We start from the raw sequence: 24,271 nt of genomic DNA on the forward strand, positions 1-24,271 counted from the left end.
GTGTTTTTTTCCGGCTTCACGGCGCTGTGATTCTCAAGTGTTCATGGGAGTGGTAGTTGCTTTTTCCTCAAGGGAACGTTTCGTTCAACATCATCTTTGAGAATTATATTGATAATAATAATAAAAAAAAAATCCCCCCAAAAAGTATTTGATATTATTGCTATTGATTTTAGAAGTGATATTCAGTGATATACACTGTACAGCCATAACATTATGACCACCTGCCTATTATTGAGTAGGTCCCCCTTTTTGCCACCAAAACAGTAATGACCTGTGTCCTCAATTTGACTGGTGCATCTATGAGATCAAACAACTTACTCCTGCATCAATAAGACTTGGCCGCCCATGACCTCATTAGTTTTCCTTCTTTTGATCATTTTCGGTCAGTCCTGACCACTGCAGCCTGGGAACATCCCACAAGAGCTGCAGTTTTGAAGTTGCTCTGATCCAGTTGTCTAGCCATCACAATTTGACCCCTGTCAACGTCACTCAAATCCTTATGAATGCCCATTTTTCTGCTTCCAACACATCAACTTCAGACGAAAAGTTTCACTTGCTGACTAACATAACGCACCCACCTTCAGCTGATATTGTAATGAGATATTGAAAATATAGCTACTTTGAGGAGGGCCAAATTGTGATAGTCACTGATGCACATGGGGAGTGAAGGCTAGTGTATGGCTGATCCAATATAAGCGCAACTGTAGCTCAAATTGAGGAAAAGGTTAATGCTGATTCGAATAGAAAAGTGTCAGAGCACAAAGGTCATTATTGTTTTGGTGGCAAAACAGGGCTTTTTGATCAGTGAATGTCAATCTGTATAGTTCCCTCACTCACTCACCTTCTATACCGCTTTATACTGTAGTCAGGGTCACAGAGACCTGGAGGATTAGGGCACGAGGCAGGGTACACCCTGGACAGGATGCCAATCCATCGCAGGGCACACACACACTATGGGCAATTTGGAAACGCCAATTAGCCTAATCTGCATGTCTTTGGACTTTGGGAGGAAACCGGAGTACCTGGAAGAAACCCACCAAGCACTGGGAGAACATACACACAGAGACAGGAAGACTACACCACCGGACCGCCTATCTGTATAGTAATTTTTTGAATTGTTCTTTCAGTTCTTAACTGATGCTATTGTAATAGTCACACAATTCGTTATTTTAAACTGTGTTTGATCTGTAGCATGATCCTACTAGTTTAACAAAGTTTAGAAGTAAGCCCAACACTTAAACATTGAGAGTGAGACTCACATAATCACTCATCTTTACATGCTCTAATGCCACACTTCCAAAATCAAAACAACTGTCTGTGAAAAACAAACAGCAAGCAAAATCACTTAGCTCTAGCCTCTTTCTGACAAGTCAGCTATAAACAGCTTTAACTAAATCAAATCGTTACACCTTTCCCACATGTCCTCAATACATACTGAAGGTGTAGTGTGGCTGGAGCTAAATTTAGGAATGCCCATTAACCTAATCTGAATGTCTTTGGACTATATATATATATATATATTTGGGCTTTTGGCAGACACTCTTATCCAGAGCGACTTACATTTTTTATCTCATTACACATCTGAGCAGTTGAGGGTTAAGGGCCTTGCTCAAGGGTCCAACAGTGGCAACTTGGTGGTTGTGGGGTTTGAACCTGGGATCTTCCGAACCGTAGTCCAATGCCTTAACCACTGAGCTACCCCTGGCACCCAAAGTGTATAGTATATGAAGAATATGTTTCTTCAAGTATATGAAGAAACCAGAGCACCAGGTGGAAACCCACACTGCATGAAAAGAGGTGTATCTGTATTAGGGAACTCCCGTATACACCACTGAGTTTCGGGAGTATCTACAAGTACCACTGAGCGTATACATCAAATTCCACCAACCTAGGATACTTCAGGATGGATACCAATTCGGATGTATCTTGCTGAGGGATTCTTCCATGGTACAACCATTTGTTGCCATGGCAAATAATCTACTCTTTTATGGAGACGTTCACACCTCATTTGCATTTTACACCTCTGCACAACTCTACAACTCTTCTGTTCCCCATTGGTCTTTTTTCTCAACATTAATTGATAATTAATTGATTAAAAAAAAGAAAAACACTTTTACATCCCTGACATCTATTGGGAAATTACCCAGTGACTTTCCTGTTATTATTTGATTGGTCACACTTTTTATTTAGCTTAACCTAAGTCCTTATAGCTTAGTGACTTGATTGGTTATTGGGCAGGTATATAGACGGACCATATACACTCCCAACCCCCACTGTACTATACATCCCCCACACCCTTAAAAATGAGAATAAAATTGATTCAGAAATGTTTTTATTTAAATAAAACAAAAAAGAAAATATGGAGAAAAAATTTGCAAATATGACGGTGCAAGTAAATTAAAAGCAATACTGAAGCAAACACATGCACCAGTGTTTATTAAACTTCCAAAAATTAATCTTCTTCCGGTTTGATTCTCTCAGCTCTTACACGCTGACGGTGTGTAAGAGCATAGCGCATATCTGCCTCCAATCTGGACTGAAGTTGCTTGCAAAGCTCAGACAATTGTGGGTTCCTGTGAGGTGGAGATCTCACAACCCACACCGGTCTTCCATCAACGATGGCATCCTCTTCATCAGACATCAGGTCCAGAATTGCAGTCTGCCACAGTGTTCTCTCTGCATCTGTTTGGATGACTCTAGACCTGGACTCCAGCAACTGCAAAACACACCATGTTAACTTCTAAAAACACCCAGAGATGTACCAAACTTAATATATATATTAATTTGTACACTTACTCGTCTTTTCCTCTGTCGGTTTTTAGCCCCTATCTTAATGGAGTCTCTTAGCTGGGACTTTTCTGGCTGAGACAAAGAGTATTTTCTCCGCAATGTCTCATAGTAAGTCCTACAGCATGCTAAATAAAAAAAGAATTTATATAAACCAATTCAAATTATTAGAGGAGCAACAATAAAGGGGACATGAACATAATTACAATAACAATTTGCCTTTATATACAAAGTGTATAAATTACCCTTTATACACTCAGGGTCTGCATCTGAAAAAGTCGTCTTCAATTCTTCCAGCAGATATGTCATTACTGCCTGGTTATGAGGTGAACTTATTCTGTGTGAAAAGAGAGAAGTGTCTCATAGTAGTGTATTATTTATAGTTAAAATGATTACATTAAAACCCATACATAGCATAAAAAAACACTTTCCACGCTTACCCAGTTTGTGGATTATATTTATGCGGGTTGTTTTCCGAATTATGGAGGCGCCTAACAGCTTCCTGTAACGTTGAATTAAAAACTTTTTAGTAGATACATGCATAGGAAACAAATAATTTACAAACTGTTAAATAAGCTGTTAAATAATACAAAAGTAGTTGTGTAGCCAAGCGCTAACTTGGCGAGGTATAATTTTCTACTATATTGTCGGCTAACATAAAGCTCAACTTACCGCGATGCCCACGTTATGCGCCCTCTTGACTCTTTTAAGCGCATGGCTTGACTCTTCCTGCGGTCTTTGCTTGCCGAACTTGCGCTCAAGCGCATCAAGACGTTGGATAGCATCTTCGAGAAGAGCAGTATGTGCAGCCTGCTTCTCCTGCAAAGCCTCAAGCTGACGAGACAAAGCGTCTGACTGGAGATCAGCTGCTTCATCAAGTCATTCATGCTCAGTGGACTTGATACTATATACATACCATCAGAAATTGATGGTCCTTCTGGTGAGTCTGGATTTTTAATAGGCCTAAAATGTATGTCTTTCTCAGGCATGCTTAGATTTCCTTCTTCTAGGCTGCCAAACTTCTCTGCAAAAAAAAAAAAATTATTTGTGTTTACAAGATAATCAACCTAAGCACCCAAAGATCAGAATACCATTACAATCACAAACCCATGGTAATATGTATTGTCATGCATGCCAATGTTCATCGTAGGTTTCTGTTAACAGGCTTTCACCTAAATCATCTGGTAAACACCCGCAGTTCATCACTGCAGTATGTGCTGATGGACCATTCATAATAACCAAAGCTATTTGGTCAACAGTCATTAAGTATAATGGCCGCATTAGCAATTGAAGATAGAAACAGTTTATCACCTAAACCTAACAAGATTCTGCTCTTCTTAACTTTATTGTGCTCCTTAGTACTCTTGATTTTTATGTAGTTTTGTTCGACATTATCAAATGTTCAAGATCATATCAGCAGCTATATCCTAGGTTAATATAATTACAAGTTTAAACAAATGACTAATTTTATATGCTATAAAACAAGTTAACTACATTCTGAACCTTACAAAAAGAGCAAATTACTAAATAAATGAAGTTTTGAATGAAATTTTGGGTTAGCTGTGACTTAAACATCCTTAGGCTATCCATGTAAACAGACTATAAATCTGAATTTTTATTGCGAATTGAGTCAAACATTCATAGCTGACTTTATATATAATTTTGCTTACTGACATAGATTTTTACTTTATGAAATAAATTCAGTAACTTACCAAGGGGGACATCCCAGACTGCATTTTCCACTTCTGACGAATCAAGGCTTTCATCACGTGCATTATCTTCTAACTCTCTGTTTTTGTCCACTCTTGAGTTGTCTTGGGTTGTATCATCTTTGATCCAAAATGCATTACGAAAAAAAATATTTTTGTGACGATAAAAATTGGAATGTGAAACAATTTTATTGCAGTGTTTACAAAATCGCCGGGCTCTCTTTCTTCTCAACAGATCCACAGATGACCTCAAGCGCCCTTCCATGATGACAGGGAACATATCCAGTATGATATTTTCCCCAGAATAAATACAAACAATTAATTGACTGGGGTGGGCGGAGTGTCGTGCAAAGCATCAAATGGGGAGGGGTTGTGGCCACCAAGCACAGGGAGAACTTGCAAACTCCAGGTAAACTGAACCAAAATGGGAATTAAAACTATCTTGGTGCTATCTTGGGGAAAAATATTTGCATCAAGTTTAATTATATAGTTATTTTTATATTCATAAAAAGCTAACGAACTTGGTTAAGAGAGAATTACATGTGCCTGAGATTAAAGGAACAGAGAGAGAGAATCAAAATCATATATCATTTATATGTAGAAGCTAAAATCCACCATTTTCAGGATTTATACTTTGTTTGGGGTCTTTAAATGTCTCATGGTTGAAAAAGGTATGGTCATATTTTTAGGGATCATTTTCTATAGTTTTTAATTTGGAGCTGCAGTTGAAAGGTGTTTTATCTATCTAATCTTGTTGTTGAGGTATGATGTACTTTTGTGAGTATGAATAAGATTGTTGTTTAAACTTAAACTATAATATTTGATTGTTCTTTATCTTTTTTTTTTTTATTCAAAATTGAAAAGGCAGGATATCAGAGTACAAAACCCTGAAATGTGTCAAATATACACATACAGTGCATCTGGAAAGTATCACTTTTTCCACATTTTTTGACATTGAGATGTTTCTGCAGCCACCTGATTCCACCTGTGGTAAATTCAGTTGATTGGACATGATTTGGAAAGGCACACATCTGTCTATATAAGGTCCCACAGTTGACAGTTTATGTCAGAGCACAAACCAAGCATGAAGTCAACGGAACTGTTTGTAGACCTCCGAGATAGGATTGTCTCAAGGCACAAATCTGGGGAAAGTTACAGAAAAATTTCTGCCGCTTTGAAGGTCCCAATGAGCACAGTGACCTCCATCATTCGTAAGTGGAAGAAGTTTAAAACCACCAGGACTCTTCCTAGAGCTGGCTGGCCATCTAAACTGAGCGATCGGAGGAGAAGGGCCTTAGTCAGGGATCTGAATGCTCCAGAGGTCCTCAGTGGAGAGAGAAAGAACCTTCCAGAAGGACAACCATCTCTGCAGCAATCCACCAATCAGGCCTATATGGAAGAGTGGCCAGAGAGTCTCATCAGACCTAAGAATTTTGTTTCTTATGGTCTAAGAGTCCTTCAGATGGCTTTTGGCAAACTCCAGGCGGGCTGCCATGTGCCTTTTACTAAGGAGTGACTTCTGTATGGCGACTCTACCATATAGGCCTGATTGGTGGATGCACTGTACTTTAAAACAATCAATTACTTAATTCAATTTAAAATAAAATAAATAAATAACACATATACACAGAAAAGGCATTCTAAAAGAACACATGTAAATTATCTATACAACAGTTTTATATAATTTTAGAGCATGGGGAATAAAGGAGAGTTCATGACGTTTGGTTTTACTTCTTGGTATAGAAAATATCTTGTGCCGCCAAGGAGAATATGTACAGTAGATGTTGGAGCCATAGGCAGGAAGCAATGCAGCGGCGATGAACTGTTCCTGAGTATTTTAGTAAAAGTATGTATGGAGCTATCTAAATAACAGAGAGCAGAAGGTGAAGTGGGGTCCATGCGTGTCTAACTCTTTCCAGTTCCAGCTGGTGATCCAATGCAGCGGCGATGAACTGTTCCTGAGTATTTTAGTAAAAGTATGTATGGTGGCTTCATCACGCCTTTCACTCAATGTTGGGAAAGTTGAAAGAAAGGAATACCTATTATCTGACAGCATCATTTTTGGATCCTCTCTAACTCCTCAAAGAGACCTTTAGGTAATCCACCCCACACTGGAATAGCATACTCAAGAACTGGCCGTATAAAAGTCAGGTATACTTGCAACATTAAAAGGAAGACCTGCTTTCTTGGCAGCACAAAAATTGTAGATTCTGGGGCGCACCTTCGAAATTATGTACTTAATGTGGGCATCCCATCACAAGTCAGAGGATATTTAAACACAGAGAAAATTAAAGGTGGAAACTCTACTAAATGCAAGTCCTAAGATAACAGGAGAGGGAGGGGTTGTCCTCTCTTCTAGCACTAATTACCATGTCCACAGTCTTAGCTCCATTCACTGCCAATGTAAATTCCTGTCCCCATTCCACTATAGAATCTAAAGCCTTCTGAGTGAGTCCAGGTAAAGATCCCATTACAAACTCTGTGATTGTTAAATCATCAGCGTATTTCACAGGTAGAACCGAAGGAGGAAAAAGTAAGTCCAACCTGCTTATACATATAACAAAAAGCAGAGGGACTTTTTGGTGAACCCCACCCCGAGGAACACCAGCTGGAACTGGAAAAGGGTTAGACACGCATGGACCCCACTTCGCCTTCTGCTCACAATTCCTCTGCATTTCTTGTTTTTGCCTCAGAAACAGCATTTTTAATGTCAGGCCACAAGTTTTTTATTGGATTAGGGTCTGGGGATTGGGCTGGCCACTCCATAACATCAATCTTGTTGGTCTGAAACCAAGATCCTGCTTGCTTACTGGTGTGTCTGGGGTCGTTGTCTTGTTGAAACACCCATTTCAAGGGCATTTTCAAGGGCGTATTCTTATGTACTCAAATTGATCCATGATCCCTGAAATGTAATAAATAGGCCCAACACCATAGTACGAGAATCATCCCCATATCATGATGCTTGTGCCTCCGTGTCTCACTGTCTTCACAGTGTACTCTGGCTTGAATTTAGTGTTTGGGAGTCGTCTGACAAACTGTCTGCGGCCTCTAGCCCCAAAAAGGACAATCTTGCTTTCATCATATTGCGCCATTTCTCTTTAGGCCAGTCAATGTGTTCTTTGGCGAACTGTAACCTCTTTTTTTTGTTGGTGTTCTTTGACCATGCTATAACTGATCATTGGCTGAGTCTTTGCCAATTTTGTTATTCTTCGATCTATTCAATTGGTAGTTTTCCTTTTTATTTCCACATCACATTTTAATGCATTTAATATCATTTTAGCAGAGCAGCCTATCATTTTCTGCACTTCTTTGTATGTTCGTTTCCATCTCTAATCGACTTTTGAATCAAAGTATGCTGTTGTTCTGAAATATGTCTGAAACGACCCATTTTACTCTGAGTTTTAGAGGGAAATGCACAGAACAACCTTTTCTGCATTTATCCTTAAATAAGGGGAATTTGTTTGACACCTATTTTTTACAGAATAATTTACCTCTCCAATTAAACTCCACACTGCTATTATTTTAAACACACCCCATTTCAATTAATGATTATATTACACAGAATCAGGTGCATCCAATCATGATTGTTGGGTCTGTTGTTTTCTATTACTCTACTACACCTAAAAGTAAAACATTTACCATGAAGAAATATAATTTCTCCCAAAAACAAATTATTAATCTGGTTACTGATGTTGGACTGCTATTATTTTGATGTATATTTGAAACTGTATATCAATTTTGGGGGAGCTGTTAAGTGCTTCATGCCAGTGCTGCAGAATTTGAATCAAGGCAGTGTACGTTGATCTATCTCTCATAAAGCCATGTTGCGATGGTATAATCTTAGTAATTGTGTCCTCCAGAATTGCATCTCTGGGAATTCCTTCAAACCCTTTTCCAACACAGCTGAGTAGTGAGATCTGGCGATAATCTGCTGGTAAACTAATCTTTGCTTTTTTGGGAACAGATTATTCGGGAAAAACGTTATGTTGGATACTTAAAGATGGTTGGTGTTAAAGATATCACATAACACCGGTGCCAACTCTTCAAAAAAAAAAGTCTTTAGCACCCAAGGAGGTATGCAATCAGAGCCAGCAGCCTTGGCTGCATTTACTTTATGGAGTCTAGTCTTAACTTGTCCAGGACTCAGAACTTCTTCTCCAGACGGAGAAGTGTGGCTTACGTAATTCTATACAGGAGCAAAGTGTCTAGCCAGAATATCACACTCATATTGCAGGATGTTTTGATCCTGAGACACCACGTCACTCTTATCTCCTACCATCCCCATTAAAGTCTTAACTGACATAAACCATTGTTTAGGCTTGGAGCATCGCAGTTTCTTCACCTTGCTGTTAATAACGTTTCTATGCGTTCTTGGTTTTATTGCAAATGACTGATTTTAACTTCCTATAAGAGGTTTTGTCACCAGAACAAAAAGCACACTGTCTCTCTTTTATTAGATCTTTAATATAAGCAGTCATCCAAGGCTTGTCTGTATTTGTAATAGAGACTTTTTTTTTAATGGAAGTGTTTTATCCAAATTAGATATAGATAGAAGATAGAAGTAAAGACCCCAACCTTAGCCTCAGGGTCCATAGCTTCATAAATGTAGGAAAAATCAGTAGTATTCAAGTATTAGTGGTATTGATTGTCTCAGGGGTACGCTTTCTGCAGAAAATGTGTTTAGTAGGCTTGGTGGGCCAATTCCCTGCATTCGGCAAGATAGTCTGATGGTCAGATGAGCCAACGGGCGGCAAAAGTTCTGGTGACGGATACATGAAAGAAATATTGGTTCATATTGAGTCTAGTTGACGTGCCTTTCTAGTTGCTTCAGCCACAATTTGTGTGTCTGCTGCAGATGGTTTCAAAATCTATCCATCCAAAATCTTCCAAAAATAAATCCATCCACATGTCCTAACTCCAATATATTCATACAATCATACAAATAAATAATCCAAGTCTAACCATGCATTTTCTACTTACTGTATATTAAGCAAAAATTGTTTAAGAACTAAAATCAAACTGACTATCAACATCTCAATACTCATGCGGCTGCCATTAACAGCGCCCCTAGTGGTCTTTAGGAGTTAATGTTGCCGGCCCACTTGTGTGTCCTGTATGGAGCGATATCCCGGACAATATTCAAAAGGAATTGTAAATTACATTTGCAATTGCGTTTCCCATATGTGGACGCACAAAGTGTGCCATAATTCAAATGCAATTGCAAACTTTGCATTACCGTTTGCTGTTTCGCCTTCGTGAACGCACACTGACTGCCAAATGAAAATGAAAAGTCCATTTGCATTTGGATTTACCATGTCTTACAAGTCATGGCCTGCCATATTTAAATAGCAAAATCAATGATAACGTTTGCTTTTTCACCTTCTTTGCGTCGCGCGTCAAGCCAGCCAAAATTTAAAGGCAATCGCTAATCCATTTGCAATTGCATCTCCAACTCATTACACTGAAACCTGTCAATCATCGTCAGGGGCGGGTCTATACTGTTGGGCGGGATTGTGTGCGGAGTGACGTCACTCGCAGTCGCCGACCAAGATGGCGGACTGGTGTGAACTTCAGTCAGTTCTGCTCATTTTAGCAGATCAGATAGAGAGGGATAATTTACCAGTAGACACTGTACTGCCACATACTGCATAGAATACGTATTGCACCATTAGACCTAAATCGATACTTCATGCGCTATTACTTACGTCTGAATAAAGGAGCAACCAATCACACAGCTGGCTCCGCCCTATCACTCTTGATTGACAGAATGACTCATTCTGCTGAAAAGTCGCATTATGAAATAAATAGGCCATCGTGAAAAACAGGATTTTGAAATAAAAACTGACTTAGAAAAAAATGACATTTTAAAATAAAAACAGCATGAATTAAATAAAATGCCTCTGCAATAATCTCTGTTATTGGGAAAAATAATGACCATGAAATATTATTTCATAATAATAAGCAAAGTTATATGGCAGAGTGCGATATATTGCACAATAATATGCCTTTTTAAAAATATGTTCGATTATTTCACAATATCATTTTCATATAACATAGATGTGTCTTAGTAATTCATAGAGTTATTTATTTCATCATGTCCTATTTATTTATTTATTTTTAAACACTTTGGAGTTCCATATGAATTAGAATAGATACTTTCCTATTATTTTCCACTAATTCCCTCCTGTTCATTGCACCCCACCTGTCATGTCTGTATTCCCCACTAGTGGGGCGCGCCAGGGAACCAAGGGCTTACAGTGATGTAGAAGGGCATCTGACTTCACAGTTTGTTGGCGGGACAACAGCAACCTCATCCTATTTGTTAATAGACGCTTTTGACGTAGTTCTGACAAATCACAGATTGACACTGCTATGAAGATAGCTTCTTATTGGTTAATTTGTCTTTTTTTTGCTAACACAATCGATGTGTTAATGACATCGCAAGGTACTTAATTCACTGTGTACTTTAGTTCCCCTTGCAGGGATACCAGTTGCTGATGCTGTGAAAATTTTACTTTTAGATTTCATTAAGAACTGTCTGGATGTGTTGAATGAAAACTATAAATGTGAATATTTTTTAATGAAACCTGACATCATTGAGGCATAACCACCATCTTGTGTTTTGTTGTGTAGGGAACAATTTGAAAATCTATTTTCTCATAATTTGTCAGACCTTTAGTCAGACTATTAAACATGCTACATGTGCTCACCTTTATTTTAACTCAACTTATAAATGAAAAGTTTGACACATGAAATAGTATAACATTTCATAACAAACTATTGAAATTACTGCACTTGTCTCAAACAGCATTTCTTGGAGAAAACAAAACTAATATTCAAACTTGATTAAAAAAAAAATTGACAAAATCACTCTGATCACATACTTTTCTTCTGATGTCTTTTAAAGACAGAGAACACTCATCAACAATTATAGCTCATTCATGAAACACAAAGCTATAATCTGATTCATGCTCAGAAAAGTACATCATAACTCATCATCGTGATTAGAGAAACGTAACACTTTCCAATCACATTTCCTAGTTAGAAACTATAGAAATGATCCCTGAAAGTATAGTCTTACCTTTTCACCCCTCAGACACTCACTGACCTCAAATAACACAGAAATCATGAAAATGGTAGATTTTAGATTTATACTTAAACAACTATACAGAAATCCACATGAACTATCCTAAAAATAAAAAAAATTTTCAGATTATATATTCATCATGTGATGAAATATTGTACAATAAACTTTTTTAAGCTACAATTATGTCATTTTTAAATTAGTTAGAAATCATGTTATGTGAAGCCCAGAAATGAGGTCAGGTTAACCGTCAATATAAAAATCAACAAAATAGTGCTAGCTAAAGTATCGCATATTAACCAAAATTTGTTTAGGAAGTTATAACCTACACAATTATTAAAAAAACACAAAGCTGGAGGTTTTAAATTAATCATAAAATCAACTAAGATCAAAAAAGCTTAACTAAGTTGTAAAAAAAAAAAAAAAACTATAAAAAAAACTTTTCAAGTTTTTCAATAAAAATATAAAGTAAAAATTAAAAGTAAAATAATTAACTTGCACTATACCTTTAAAAAACGCAGAGCCGACAGTTCTGCAAGTTATGCCTTTTTTGACAACAACAGAAAGGCATAAAATAGATATAACAAAAGCTAATGACACACATGCTTTCCTTCTAATGTCTTTCAAAGACAGAGAACACTCATCAACAATTACAGCCTATGCATGAAGCATTAGCTATAATCCGATTCGTGCTCAGAAAAGTACCTCATAACTCATCATTGCGATTAGGGAGACGCAACATTTTCCAATCACATTTCCAAGTCAGAAACTATAGAAATTAACCTTAAAAATATAGTCTTATCTTTTTCACCGCTCAGACACTCATAGACCCCAAATAACACAGAAATCATAAAAATGGTAGATTTTAGCTTCTACATATAAAAAACAACTACACAGAAATCCATAGAAATTATGCTAAAAACATGAACTATCCTTACTACACTTATATATTATATTAAAAAAAAATAATTAGGGTCGGGCACTGTGAAACTTTTTACAACAAAATTTTTTTTGTACAACATAGTTTAATTAGTCCTAATGCCAAGTGACTTATCTCTGCCTCTGGTGTGCATGTATGGAGTTTGCATCATTTAATCAAACAGGTTGTTTATTTTCAGTCATCAAAACTTCAATACATCAAAACCCACAACCAAATAATATATTTTCCCTTCTGTATAAAACTAATTTAACACCCAACATTTTTTTTTTTTTACAAAATCAGAAATATCACTCTGATCATGTACTTTTGTTTTAGAGTCCCTCAAAGACAAAAAAACACTCATCACCAATTACAGCTTATGCATGAAGCACTAACTACAATCTGATCCATGCTCAGAAGAGTACATCATATCAGATCATCATGCTTCTTAATATGCTTTATATCCTTACCCACCAGTCAAATCACCTACATGATCTTTAGCAGCTCCATGTAAGGCAGCAGGGGCAGATCAGAGAACTCTGGGCCCTGTAATTTCCAAAATTACATTTATAATAATAATGAAAAAAGTGCAGTTAAAGAAGAATCTTTAAGGGGAAAAGAAAAATATTTTAATTGTCACACATACATTCCTTTGGAGGCACCGTGGCCCTACAGGGACCCAATTATTATTATAATTTAATAGTAATAATAATAATAATAGAAAAGTGATGTCTGATGTCTCATGTGAAATTTTGCATGTAAACTTCCGGCAAATTGATGAAGCAACATTCACAGTTCCCTTTGACATGAGCAGTTTTGCTCCCTAAACTCATGAAACCTTGATTAACATAATTGAATACTTTGTGCAGTCTACTTTACAGGGAGCTACTAACCAATCAGAGCACAACTATATTACTTAAATTCCCTTAGCAGGGTTTATTAAATACTTGTGAAATCCATTTTCTGATGTTTTTTAGTCATACAAATTGTTTATTATTTCATGTTACTTTTAAACATGATATACTGTACTTGCTTGCTTTTATTCTGTCAACTTTAAAATTTAACTAAAAGACCTTACAAACAAGAAGCTTTAACACATTAATGTTTTCACAGCAGTTCCTCAATACATCAAACCACACAAATGAATGAAACACTGTACTAACCTTAAGAAGCACTTTTCATACAAAATAAAACTAACAACCACACTTTGATTTTAACCAAAATAAATCACTCCGATCACACACTTTTCCTCTGCTGTTCTTCAAAAACAGAGAACACTCATCAATAATTATAGCACATACATGAAGCACTAACTACAACTTGATTAATTCTCAGAAAAGTACATCATAACTCATCATTGTGATTAGAGAGACGTAACACTTGCCAACCATGTCACCTAGTTAGAAACCATGGAAATGATCTCTTAATTTTCTCACCCCTCAGACTCTTAAAGACCCCAAACAACGTAGAAATCCTGAAATTGGTGGATTAGTCCTACAAAGTGTCCACTTTTACAAATGCCAAGAGATTTTTTCAGTTGCTTTTCTTATTCTAATCTGCCATGTGCATTTTAACTGATTATTGATATTTTAATAATAAATTATGAAAAAAAGTACATAGTAAATAAAAATATAATTGTTATATCATTCATTAATACCAATAATATTAAATTATTTTTTTCCTTTTTTGGGAACAATTGCTTCTTAATATGCTTCATATCCTCACTCACCAGCCAAATCACCCACATGATCTCCAGGAGCTCCATGTGAGGCAGCAGGGGCGGATCAGAGAACTCTGGGCCCTGTATATAAACACTCATTAGGCCCTTCCTTCCCAAATAATAATAATGAAGGAAATGCATTTAAATAAGAAACTTGATACAAAAGGGGAGAAGAAAAATATTTCAATGGTCACACACTTTTTTACGGTGGCACAGTGGCATAGTGGTTAGCACCGTGGCTCTGCAACTCCAGGAAAAAGGGTTAGATTCCTGCTTCTGGTCTGCATGAAGGAAGTTTGCATGTTCTGCCCATGCTTGGTGGGTTTCCTCCGGCTACTCTGGATTCCCCACACAGTCCAAAGACATGCAGATTAGGCTAACTGCCAAATTGCCCGTAGTTTATAAATAAGTGTGTGTGTGAGTGTGTGTATGTGCCCTGCGATGGATTCCTGGGATGGGCTCCAGGCCACTGCAACCCTTAGTATAGTATAAAGCGATATAGAAAATGAGTGAGCAAGTGAGAATGAGTAATGAGTATGTGTATGTGTGTGTGCGCGCCCTGCAACGGTTTGGCACCCCGTCCAGGGTATACCCCACATTGTGCCCTAAATCTCTCTGAATAGGCTCCAGGCCCCCACAACCCTGCACAGGTTAAGCGGTATATTTTGCCCTTTTTGGATAATACTATGTCACTACCCTTACTTACTGTTTAACACTAGATTTACTAACCGTGTGCAAATGTGCATAAATTCCCTGGACATAACACCTACTAGCACCCCTGCTGAGATTTTTACAGGCCTTCAGCTCCATTGTCTCCTGCTTTTGTTGTGCACACCCATTACCTGTAAGACCTGGCACATTTGCATTTGTTACCTTAAAGCAAGGCAGGCCGAACCTTTGTGTGTGACATGGAAACCTTCAGAAATGCCTGCCGTATTTGTACAAAAGACACAATATATTCACAATATATAGATTCACAATATATAGATACACAAGTATGTTTTATTTTAAAGTGTTTCAAACTTTACAGCGTTTTCAGACCCAGTATTCATTGTCCCTGCATTTGGCACAGGTGAAATTTTGACATGTTGCACAGGCAAACCTGCTGTGATTCTTCTTGCAGCTCTCTTGCACCTGGCACTGCGTTGTCTGTACAGTCCCTGGCACAGCAGCTGCAGCAGCCTGTCTCTGTGCCAGGATTTCCTTGTGCTCCATAAATCGAAAACGAAGTTCCTTAGCTAGAAGACTCAGAAACAATCTTCTTGTGCCTGTCCACCCTGTACATGACTTGTACAAAATGTAGGCATTCACCGCCGCCAGGTCCAGCATATTGTAAAAAACTGCTACTGGCCACCTGCGTGTTGCTGCTCTTACGGAATACATCCGCACCATTTGGTCCAACACGTCTGCACCACACTGTAAAAGCAGAGAGAGAGAGAAAGAGAGAGAGGGAGTCATGAGTATATGTGCTTTTTTTCTATAGGTCTGTATAGTACACATCAGAAAACATTGTAGCACTAGTGTAAAAATATACACACGTTCACATACCTTCATGTTGTTATAGTCTGTTATTGTGTTGGGTTTCCTCTTTCTGCCGTCACAGATCGTCACGTCTTGGTGCATGGAACTTAGAACACACACAGTCTTGTTTCTTTTAGGTGCATAAATTGTCAAGGAGACACTGCCACTTCTAAGCACTGAAGTGGAGAATACCTCTCGCTGTGTAGTGTCTGTGGCAAGTTGAGGAAGTTCACGCCAAACTTTATTCACCATGCCCAGTAGCGTTGTTTTGCGCTGCAACAGTCTGTGCGACAGTGACAGTGAAGTAAAGAAATTGTCCGTCGTGACATTTCTCCCATCATCTAAAAATGGCTCCATCAGATTCATGACCAAGTTCTCTGCCAGCCTCTCTCCCTTCTGACGACTGGGGTCCTTTCCCAAGTAAGGAGATGCGTTGCAGACATATTTGGTCTCCAAATCCGTGGCCATCCAGAACTTGATCCCAACTTTGACTGGCTTGGTTGCGATATACTGTGTGAATGGACAACGAACCTTGGTAGGGAACAGCTGTTCATCTATGGTCATGTGTTCCCCTGGAGTGAAACTCTCAGCACAGTTCCTGTTGAAGCGTGTCCAGATGTCAGAGATGGCAGCAAATTTGTCTGTTTTTACTCGTTCTGCCCGCGTGTCCTTGTCATCAAATCGAAGGTGTTGCATAATTGAAATGAATCTATCTCGGGGCATTGTCTCTTTGATTACTGGCACCAGAAGGCTTTCTGACCAGCAATCCACAATGGCACCAATGGGACACACGATTGCTCTTACAAACAGAATTGAAATGAATGCCATCAGTTCATCAATTGCCAAATTCCAGTCCGGATCTGTTTTGCGGGCTTGATGGACCGTACACTCCCTGATGGTCTGCAGCATTCCCATGTCCAGCAGGCAAAGGAAGCTTTGAAGCACGCTTGTTATTTTACGCTGTTGGAAAATAAACAAATAGAGAATGGTAAATTTAAATTAACCTCACTCTAAATGGGTTTATATAAATATCATATGTACTATGGCAATGACAAACCTTAGCAGACTCTGTGGGTCCAGCTTGTGCAGTAAAGCCCGAGTGATTTGCTACTGCACTGGGCATTCCAATGTCCTCCTCTACCCACACGGTGCCGTCTTTTGCCGTCTGGCTCAGACAGGGCTTCCCAGTACCACGGTGCATCTTCCGTGGAGGCATGTTGGGTTCTTCTTCTGTCTCATTTTCAGATTCTTCTGAGGAGGTATCAGTGGCCTGCTGGACAAATGAAATTTCTCCTCCATCAGAGTCTGCTTCGTCCATTTCCTGAAGCCAGGCCAAAGCCTGTTGCGTGGAGAGGTTCTTCCTGCGTGGCAGTGATACGGTGGCCATCCTGATGTGTGTTCTCAGAAATGCGAAGAAGAAATGATTCTCCCGTCTGGATCGCTCTGCTTTTATGCACAGCACTGTGCTGTAATCATGCAATGCCACTCCCCTACATACACAGTCACAATGGACAACATCACACTTTTTGGCCACCTCTACAGCATTCATATGTTGTGAAAAGCCTGGCTAATTGCATTACAGTATCTGCCATACTGCCATCAATGCCATGCAATGGAATGCTGCCAAAGTGCTAATTGCCCTCCTATTGAAATAGGTGTGTTACTTGGCTGGCCTTTGAGCTGTCCATGCCATTGAAACACCAACAAAAGCCCCTTGATTACAGTATCGGTCTGTCTTCATTTGCCATGTCAATGGAACACAAAAAGTGGCAAGTGCCCTCTGATTGCAATCCCTGCCACTACATTGCGTGCCTATTTATACACACATACATACATATATTTATCTGTTCATATATATATATATATATATATATATATATATAATTCACGTTTGGTGTTATAATTCAATGATGGCCAATGAAAATGAAACGACATCATTTCATTCTGTATGTGTACGAACATGTCAAAAACCATGGACCATAATTTCACTCAGCTTATGACATTTGTGTACAAACATACTGTACATTGAAAACTGGAGTGTTAGCAAGTTTTCGTTTTATTCATGTCATTGTATTATCAACTTTTCATTATGTTTTTACACATTTTTTTTTATAAATACAACAGAGTATATTGTGTTTATTATATTGTGAAGGTGTGTCTTTATTATTTGCAGGTCGGTCAATGTGTGGGATATTTTGTATAGATATGGCAGGCATTTCTAAAGGTTTCCATGCCACACACAGAGGTTTAGCCTGCCTTGGATCTGAGCTATTCTGAATCAACAAATGCAAATGTGCCAGGCCTCACAGGTAATGGGTGGTTTGCACAACAAAAGCAGGAGGAGAATCGAGCTGAAGACCTGTGAAAATCTCAACAGGGCTGAATAACACCTCGGGACTTGCACCAGAAAATAAAAAAGGCATTAATTTTACTATTATAATCACAAATAATTTTTTTGTGTCAGACAAAGCTAATATTCAAAGTCAGCTTTCAAAGAAAATTATCAAAATCACTCTGTTAATGTACTTTTCCTCTGATGTCTTTCAATGACAGACAACAGTCATTAAGAATTATAGCTCCTGCATGAGACACAAAACTATAATCTGATTCATGCTCAGAAAAGTACATCATAACTCATCATTGTGATTAGGGAGACGTAACACTTTCTAATCTATAGCCTCATTGTTTTACACCCTCAAACACATATTTACCCCAAATTACACAGAAATCATAAAAATGTTAGAGTTTAGCTTTAAACACAACTACACAGCAAGCATGCAGATCAAACTGCAACACAAACTGCAAACATTGTTATAGAAACAAGATTTTGTTTAGTTTGTATAATGTAACTTTGGACAATTTTGGCACTATTATACCGCTATACATTTCTCTCCACACAGGATAATCAGTTTCATTCAACATTCAACTTTTCTTAATGTTGCCTGCCATTTCGGCAATTATTCATAAGATAATTCAATGAAATTTCAGAATATTGTATGAAATATTAAATATACTGAATACTACATAAACTTCATAAAAACCCTGAACATATTGAATTAAAACGGAATATACTGAATGAAACCTGATGTCAAGGCACATCCGCCATCTTGTGTTTTAGGCGAAATCAATGAGTCGCTAGGAATTTAAATAAATTGAGGCATAATTAAATCATTCAAAAACTAAAAAAATGTTTGCTGTAGTTAAAATCTTTTAAATGTATTTATTCAAATAGCATACACTTCTATCAAAAACAGTTTAAAAACTAATTACATGTAATTAATCATAGGGGGGCAGTGCTTAAAGTGTTTTAAGGAAAAGACAGGATCATTCTTTTGACAAGATTATTTTGATGTGCAGTTAAGGCAGACAAGAAAGTCTCAATGTGTGCAGAATGATCGAAGACAAAGAGACTAATAGTTCAGTCTGCAGCATCATAAAAGTTGAATGGACATTTAGGGTTAGTGACTAAATGGGCACTTGCATGGACTTTCCTTGGACTTTCAACTGTCTTTTTAAAGTAGCCTTGATGTCTTGAAATATATTTATGACTTTAGTTGAAATTAACTTTAGTGTAAACAACACGATTTAGTTAAAAATGACAGCTCTATTGTAAATAACAATACATTGATAATTTGTGCCTATTTGTCTGTTTTTTATGCGATCAGATATCTCTTCTGAACACAATCTGCTGAATTAAATCAGTCACACACTGGATAAAATTTTCCAAAATTTTCAGTATATGATTTATGTTTTATTAATATCATCTTACATAAACTAATCATAACTACACACAACACACAAGTTTACAATTCTGTTAAATGAATAAGATTTATATTTTAGTGCTTAGCCCTGGCTAATCTTTTGCTTTTAGGGGATTGCTGTTTCCTGTGCGGTGGTGAGAACTACATGTCTGAAGGACATATTTAAACCTTTCCTGGCCCTCTCTTAGGGTAAGAGCTTCTGTCTTTTCTTGTGTAACATTAACACGTTTAATCACCTGCCTGTTTTAGAAGGTACATTGTGTCCTGTTACGTCTCTAAGAGCAGTCAGATGAAGAAACACGACCTGGTAGCTTTCATCCAGGAGAAGTCTCAGAAGCTTCTACTGCACTCCTTCAACTTCTTTATAAACCTGAGCAACCAAAAGTGTATGGAAAATGTGTAAAAAATCATGGAGCTCTTCTGTAAATGTAAAGAGGTAAGTGATAAAGATTGTTTTAGCAAAAAGACGATAGACGATATAGAATAAACGAATAGACGAATCTCTTATCTCCTCCACACATCACTTACTCACCTGGACATTAGGAAAGGGAATTATGTTAAAATGCTCTTCATAGACTACAGCTCTGCATTTAATACAATAATTCCCTCCACACTCACCACCAAGCTGGAGCACCTGGGACTCAGCTCATCAATGTGTCAGTGGATCTCCAATTTTCTGACTGGCAGACCACAGGCACTAAGGATGGGCGGACATGTCTCAGCCTCAATCACTCTCAGCACTGGAGCCCCCCAGGGTTGTGTTCTGAGTCCCCTGCTGTACTCTTTGTACACCCACGACTGCGTGGCCACTAACAACTCCAGTGCCATCATCAAGTTTGCTGACAACACTGTCGTGGTGGGCCTGATCACCAACAATGATGAGTCGGCCTACCTGGAGGAGATTGTAAATCTGGAGAACTGGTGCCAGAGGAACAATCTCCTCCTGAACGTCAGCAAGACAATGGAGCTGATAGTGGACTTTAGTACAAAGCAGGAGAGGAACTACCAGACCGCCATCATCAACAGGAGCCCAGTGGAGAGAGTAGACAGCTTCCGATACCTCGGCAGAAGCATCCACCTGCACAACAAACCCCTTAGTGAAATTTGGACTCTTGAGGACTGGACCTGGACACATCTGTTTTTTTAAGATGTTAAAGGCTGCTTCACACTCCTCAGTCCAAGTAATGGGGTTCTTCACACTTTTGCCAAGCAGGTTGGTTAGTGGGACAGCAGTAATGGAGAAGTTCAGAATGAAGCGTCGGTACCATCCTACCAGCCCCAAGAAAGACTGGACCTCTTTCTTGGTCCTCGGTCTTGGACTACGCTGAATGGCGTCTACCTTGTTTACTTGGGGTCTCAGCTCCCCATTTCCCAGGTGGTATCCAAGGTAATTGGTCTCTGATCTAGCCCTCTCCAGAAGATCGTCGATGTGTGGTATATATTGCCTGGGCTCTTCCAGATGAAGCAAATCAACCCCTGCTGGCTGTGCTGGTTCTCTTAACGTCGGTTCTGGTTGGTCGTCCTGCTGATCCTCTTCCACTTCTCGAATCAACAGAGACGTTTCAGGTTTGTTGGGTGGCTCTTTCCATTCCTTCAGCAGGTTAATGTGGTAGGTCTGTGTTGCCTTGCCTTTGTCAGGGTGATGAATTTTATATGTTACTGGTCCCATCTTGCGAACAACAAAGCCACTTCCTTGCCACTTCATCAGCAGTTTGTTTGTTGAGGTAGGGAGTAGTAACAGTACCTTTTGTCCAGGTTGCAGCTCAGGGTTCTGGCGTGCTGGTCATACCATTTCTTTTGGGCTTGTTGTGCCTGTTGGAGGTTCTCTTGGGCCATCTCCCTGTAGTGCTCCAGGCAGCCCCTCATCTCCAGGACGTATTGGATAATGCCCATCTCAGACTTGTCTATCCTCTGAGACGAGACGGCCTCCCAGCTCTTTCGCAGGAGATCCAGTGGTCCTTGATCCTGCCATTCATACAGGAGCTCAAATGGAGAAAAGCCTGTAGATGCTTGTAGTACCACCCTGTAGGCAAACAACAAGAATGGTAGCCACTTGTCCCAGTCCCTTCCAGTGTCAGAGATGAACTTGCGGAGCATGTTCTTAAGCGTTTGGTTAAAACGTTCCACCAGTCCATCAGTCTGAGGGTGGTATGGGCTGGTCTTGATCACGGTGATGCCTAGCTGTCGATGCAGTAGCTTTATCAGCCATGACATGAAGTTGGTCCCCTGGTCTGTGAGTATTTCCTCTGGTATCCCACCCTGTATGATCTTGGACGTAGTCGTGGAGCGAAGAGAGAAAGCCTCAGGGTACCTTGTCGCATAATTGATGACGAACAGGATGTATTTGTGCCCTGCACTGCTCTTTTCCAGAGGTCCCACTATGTCCATGGCGATACGCTGAAACGGGACAGAGATCACAGGCAGAGGAAGTAAAGGTGCCCTATCCCGTCTGTGCACAGCACTTGTTTTTTGGCATGTGGGGCATGTGGTGCAGTAAGTCTGCACATCAGTGTACATGGAGGGCCAAACAAACCGTGAGCTTATGCGAGCATATGTTTTCTGATGTGCCATATGTCCCCCCCATGGAATACTGTGTGCTAAGTGTAACACCATGGGACGACAACAAGTAGGGACAACCAGACGGGAAAATTCAGGTGTTTGCATATACAATACATCATTGATGACAACATATTTTTCCCCACACAAGTCAGCTTGTTTCTCATTACACACTTTAGCCAACAGTGGTTTTACTGACTCATCCGCTTTTGGCAGCTCAGTAATTTTTTTTGGAACCTTTCAGCCATGATCTTCAAGACCCTCAGTTTGGATCTCAGGAGCTGGGGTACCAAGACCTTTTTCTAGTCGTCGTTGACGACGTGTCTTTCTGGGGCCCTTAGTCCCGCCTTGCAACAGACTATGGTGTAAGTCTGGCAAAGGCTGCAGACCTGCTTTAACCTGGGCTCGTGTTACAACTGGACAAGCAACCTCAGCATGGTCAGAAGTTATTACAGAGTCTCTGGTAAAATGCAAAAGGTCAGTAAGCACCGGCAAATCTCTTCCCAAAATCATATCTGCAGGTAAATTATCAACAACAGCCACAATCAACAAATAAGTTTGGTCTTGTACACACACATTAACTTCTGTTTGAGGGTACCGCTGCACATCCCCATGAACACATTGAACATTGACCAGGTTAGCAAACGGGACATGTGACATCTTTTAAGCAATGTTAATGAGCTACCAGTGTCCAACAGAGCATTCAAACATTGTCCATTTACAATCACTGGAACATATTGTGTATTGTGTAAACTGTTCAACTCAATGTCCTCCTCCCTTGGGACATAACAAAACCCAGTCAATTTTGTTTTACGAACCGGACACACTGTTGCTTTGTGTCCCGGTTGTTGGCAATAATAGCAAACAAGTATTTTTTCTGAAGTACCTTCTGTGTACGAGCAACATTTAAGTCAAAATGAGGGGCATCAGGGCCACTGATAAAACCTTTAAAGTTACCTTTCGTGGGTTGAGTGCGCTGACTACCACGGTGAGCATTGATGTACTGCTGAGCTAGTTTAGCAGCTTCTAGTCCAGTTGTTGGCTCATGTACCTTCACCCACACTCGGATCTCATTGGGAAGAACCCGAAGTAGCTGTTCCAGGACTACGATCTCACCGATCTCCTCCTTGGTGTGCAGCTCCGGCCTCACCCAACGCCGGTACAAGTTCTGCAGCCGATGGTAAGTTTCGGTTGGTGACTCCCCGGCCGGAATGGAAACGGCACGGAACCGCTGACGGTAAGTCTCTTGAGAGATGTTAAACTTTTCCAAGAGCGCCTCCTTCTAATCAGCATAGACCTCCGCTCGATCCTCGTCCATAGCCAGGTATGCCTCCAGCGCCTGCCCGGTTAACAGTGGAACAAGACGATAACTCCACTCGTCCTCTGGCCACGTCCAGGTCTTAGCCAGACGCTCGAAGCGACGCAAGTAGTTCTCAATGTCCTCCCCCTGTTGGAAGACTGGCAGCTTTGGCTCTGATCGTAGCGTCGGCTGGCTGCTGGGCCCCATGTCGGTCGGTGTGTCTCTGTCTTTCTGATAAGCTGTTCTCCTGTGCTGAGCTGGTGTTGGGAGCTCCATCCGCAGGCTCTCGCCATCAACCGACCCCTCAGCTGGTCGAACAGCTTGCAGAATTGACTCTGGTAGATTTTGTAGCTCTAGAAGATAACGCTGCTCTCTCCGCTCTTGTGCGTTTAGGAAGTCACGCATCACAGCATACATCTCACCTCCAGATGACGCTGCCGGAGAGACAGGTCTGTCTTGAGATGACATCGACTTGGGACGAACAGTCGCGAGATCCTCCTCTCTCTCTTCCTCCGTAGAGTCGACAGTGTCCCAGGCCCCATCCTTCTCAGCCACAGCTTTGGACTGGGAGCAAAGCCTCTAGGCTCTAGGCCACTCTAGGCTTCCTGCCTCATCACTGTCTTGCGAGTAGCCATCCCGCTTCTGACACCAATTGTGAGACGCCTGCACTTTGCAGACCAACGTCCGGCAAAAGGGTTCACCAACACCCGAAAAAAGAGGGGAAAAAAGATCCAAAAATGATCCAAAATGATGGCAATACTCGCAGTGGTGTTGAGTGAAAGTCCCAGTGGAAAAAAAAAAACAAAAAAAACAAACCAAAGCTATATACCAAGTAACAAAATAACACTATACGAAAAAAAAGGAAAAAATGGAAACAAACAGATAAACGTATGCACACTCCAATTGCGAATTAT

General features: G+C 39.7%; 1 protein-coding gene, 3 non-coding genes and 2 pseudogenes across 4 annotated transcripts; all 6 read right to left on the reverse strand.

The window, feature by feature from the left end:
• Nucleotides 1-2,404: 2,404 nt before the first annotated feature.
• LOC128514429 (uncharacterized protein C14orf93 homolog) lies at nt 2,405-3,625 on the reverse strand. The gene is made up of 5 exons (XM_053488279.1): nt 3,460-3,625; nt 3,228-3,289; nt 3,033-3,124; nt 2,797-2,915; nt 2,405-2,716 (listed from the first exon to the last, which is right to left on the reverse strand). Exons 3-5 carry the CDS (start codon nt 3,094-3,096, stop codon nt 2,453-2,455), a joined length of 447 nt encoding a protein of 148 aa, XP_053344254.1. The 5' UTR covers nt 3,097-3,124; nt 3,228-3,289; nt 3,460-3,625; the 3' UTR covers nt 2,405-2,452.
• Nucleotides 3,626-11,362: 7,737 nt separating this feature from the next.
• On the reverse strand, nt 11,363-11,575 carry LOC128514581 (small nucleolar RNA U3). The gene has a single exon (XR_008356531.1). It is a non-coding gene; the product is annotated as a small nucleolar RNA U3 (small nucleolar RNA).
• Nucleotides 11,576-12,175: 600 nt separating this feature from the next.
• Nucleotides 12,176-12,380, reverse strand: LOC128514549 (small nucleolar RNA U3). Its single transcript, XR_008356506.1, has one exon. It is a non-coding gene; the product is annotated as a small nucleolar RNA U3 (small nucleolar RNA).
• A 428-nt stretch (nt 12,381-12,808) lies between these two features.
• Nucleotides 12,809-12,943, reverse strand: LOC128514557 (uncharacterized; annotated as a pseudogene).
• A 782-nt stretch (nt 12,944-13,725) lies between these two features.
• Nucleotides 13,726-13,935, reverse strand: LOC128514553 (small nucleolar RNA U3). Its single transcript, XR_008356509.1, has one exon. It is a non-coding gene; the product is annotated as a small nucleolar RNA U3 (small nucleolar RNA).
• A 4,313-nt stretch (nt 13,936-18,248) lies between these two features.
• LOC128514551 (uncharacterized) lies at nt 18,249-18,429 on the reverse strand (annotated as a pseudogene).
• Nucleotides 18,430-24,271: the final 5,842 nt, after the last annotated feature.

Source organism: Clarias gariepinus, chromosome 26 (assembly GCF_024256425.1).
Source record: "Clarias gariepinus isolate MV-2021 ecotype Netherlands chromosome 26, CGAR_prim_01v2, whole genome shotgun sequence".
Classification (NCBI taxonomy): domain Eukaryota; kingdom Metazoa; phylum Chordata; class Actinopteri; order Siluriformes; family Clariidae; genus Clarias; species Clarias gariepinus.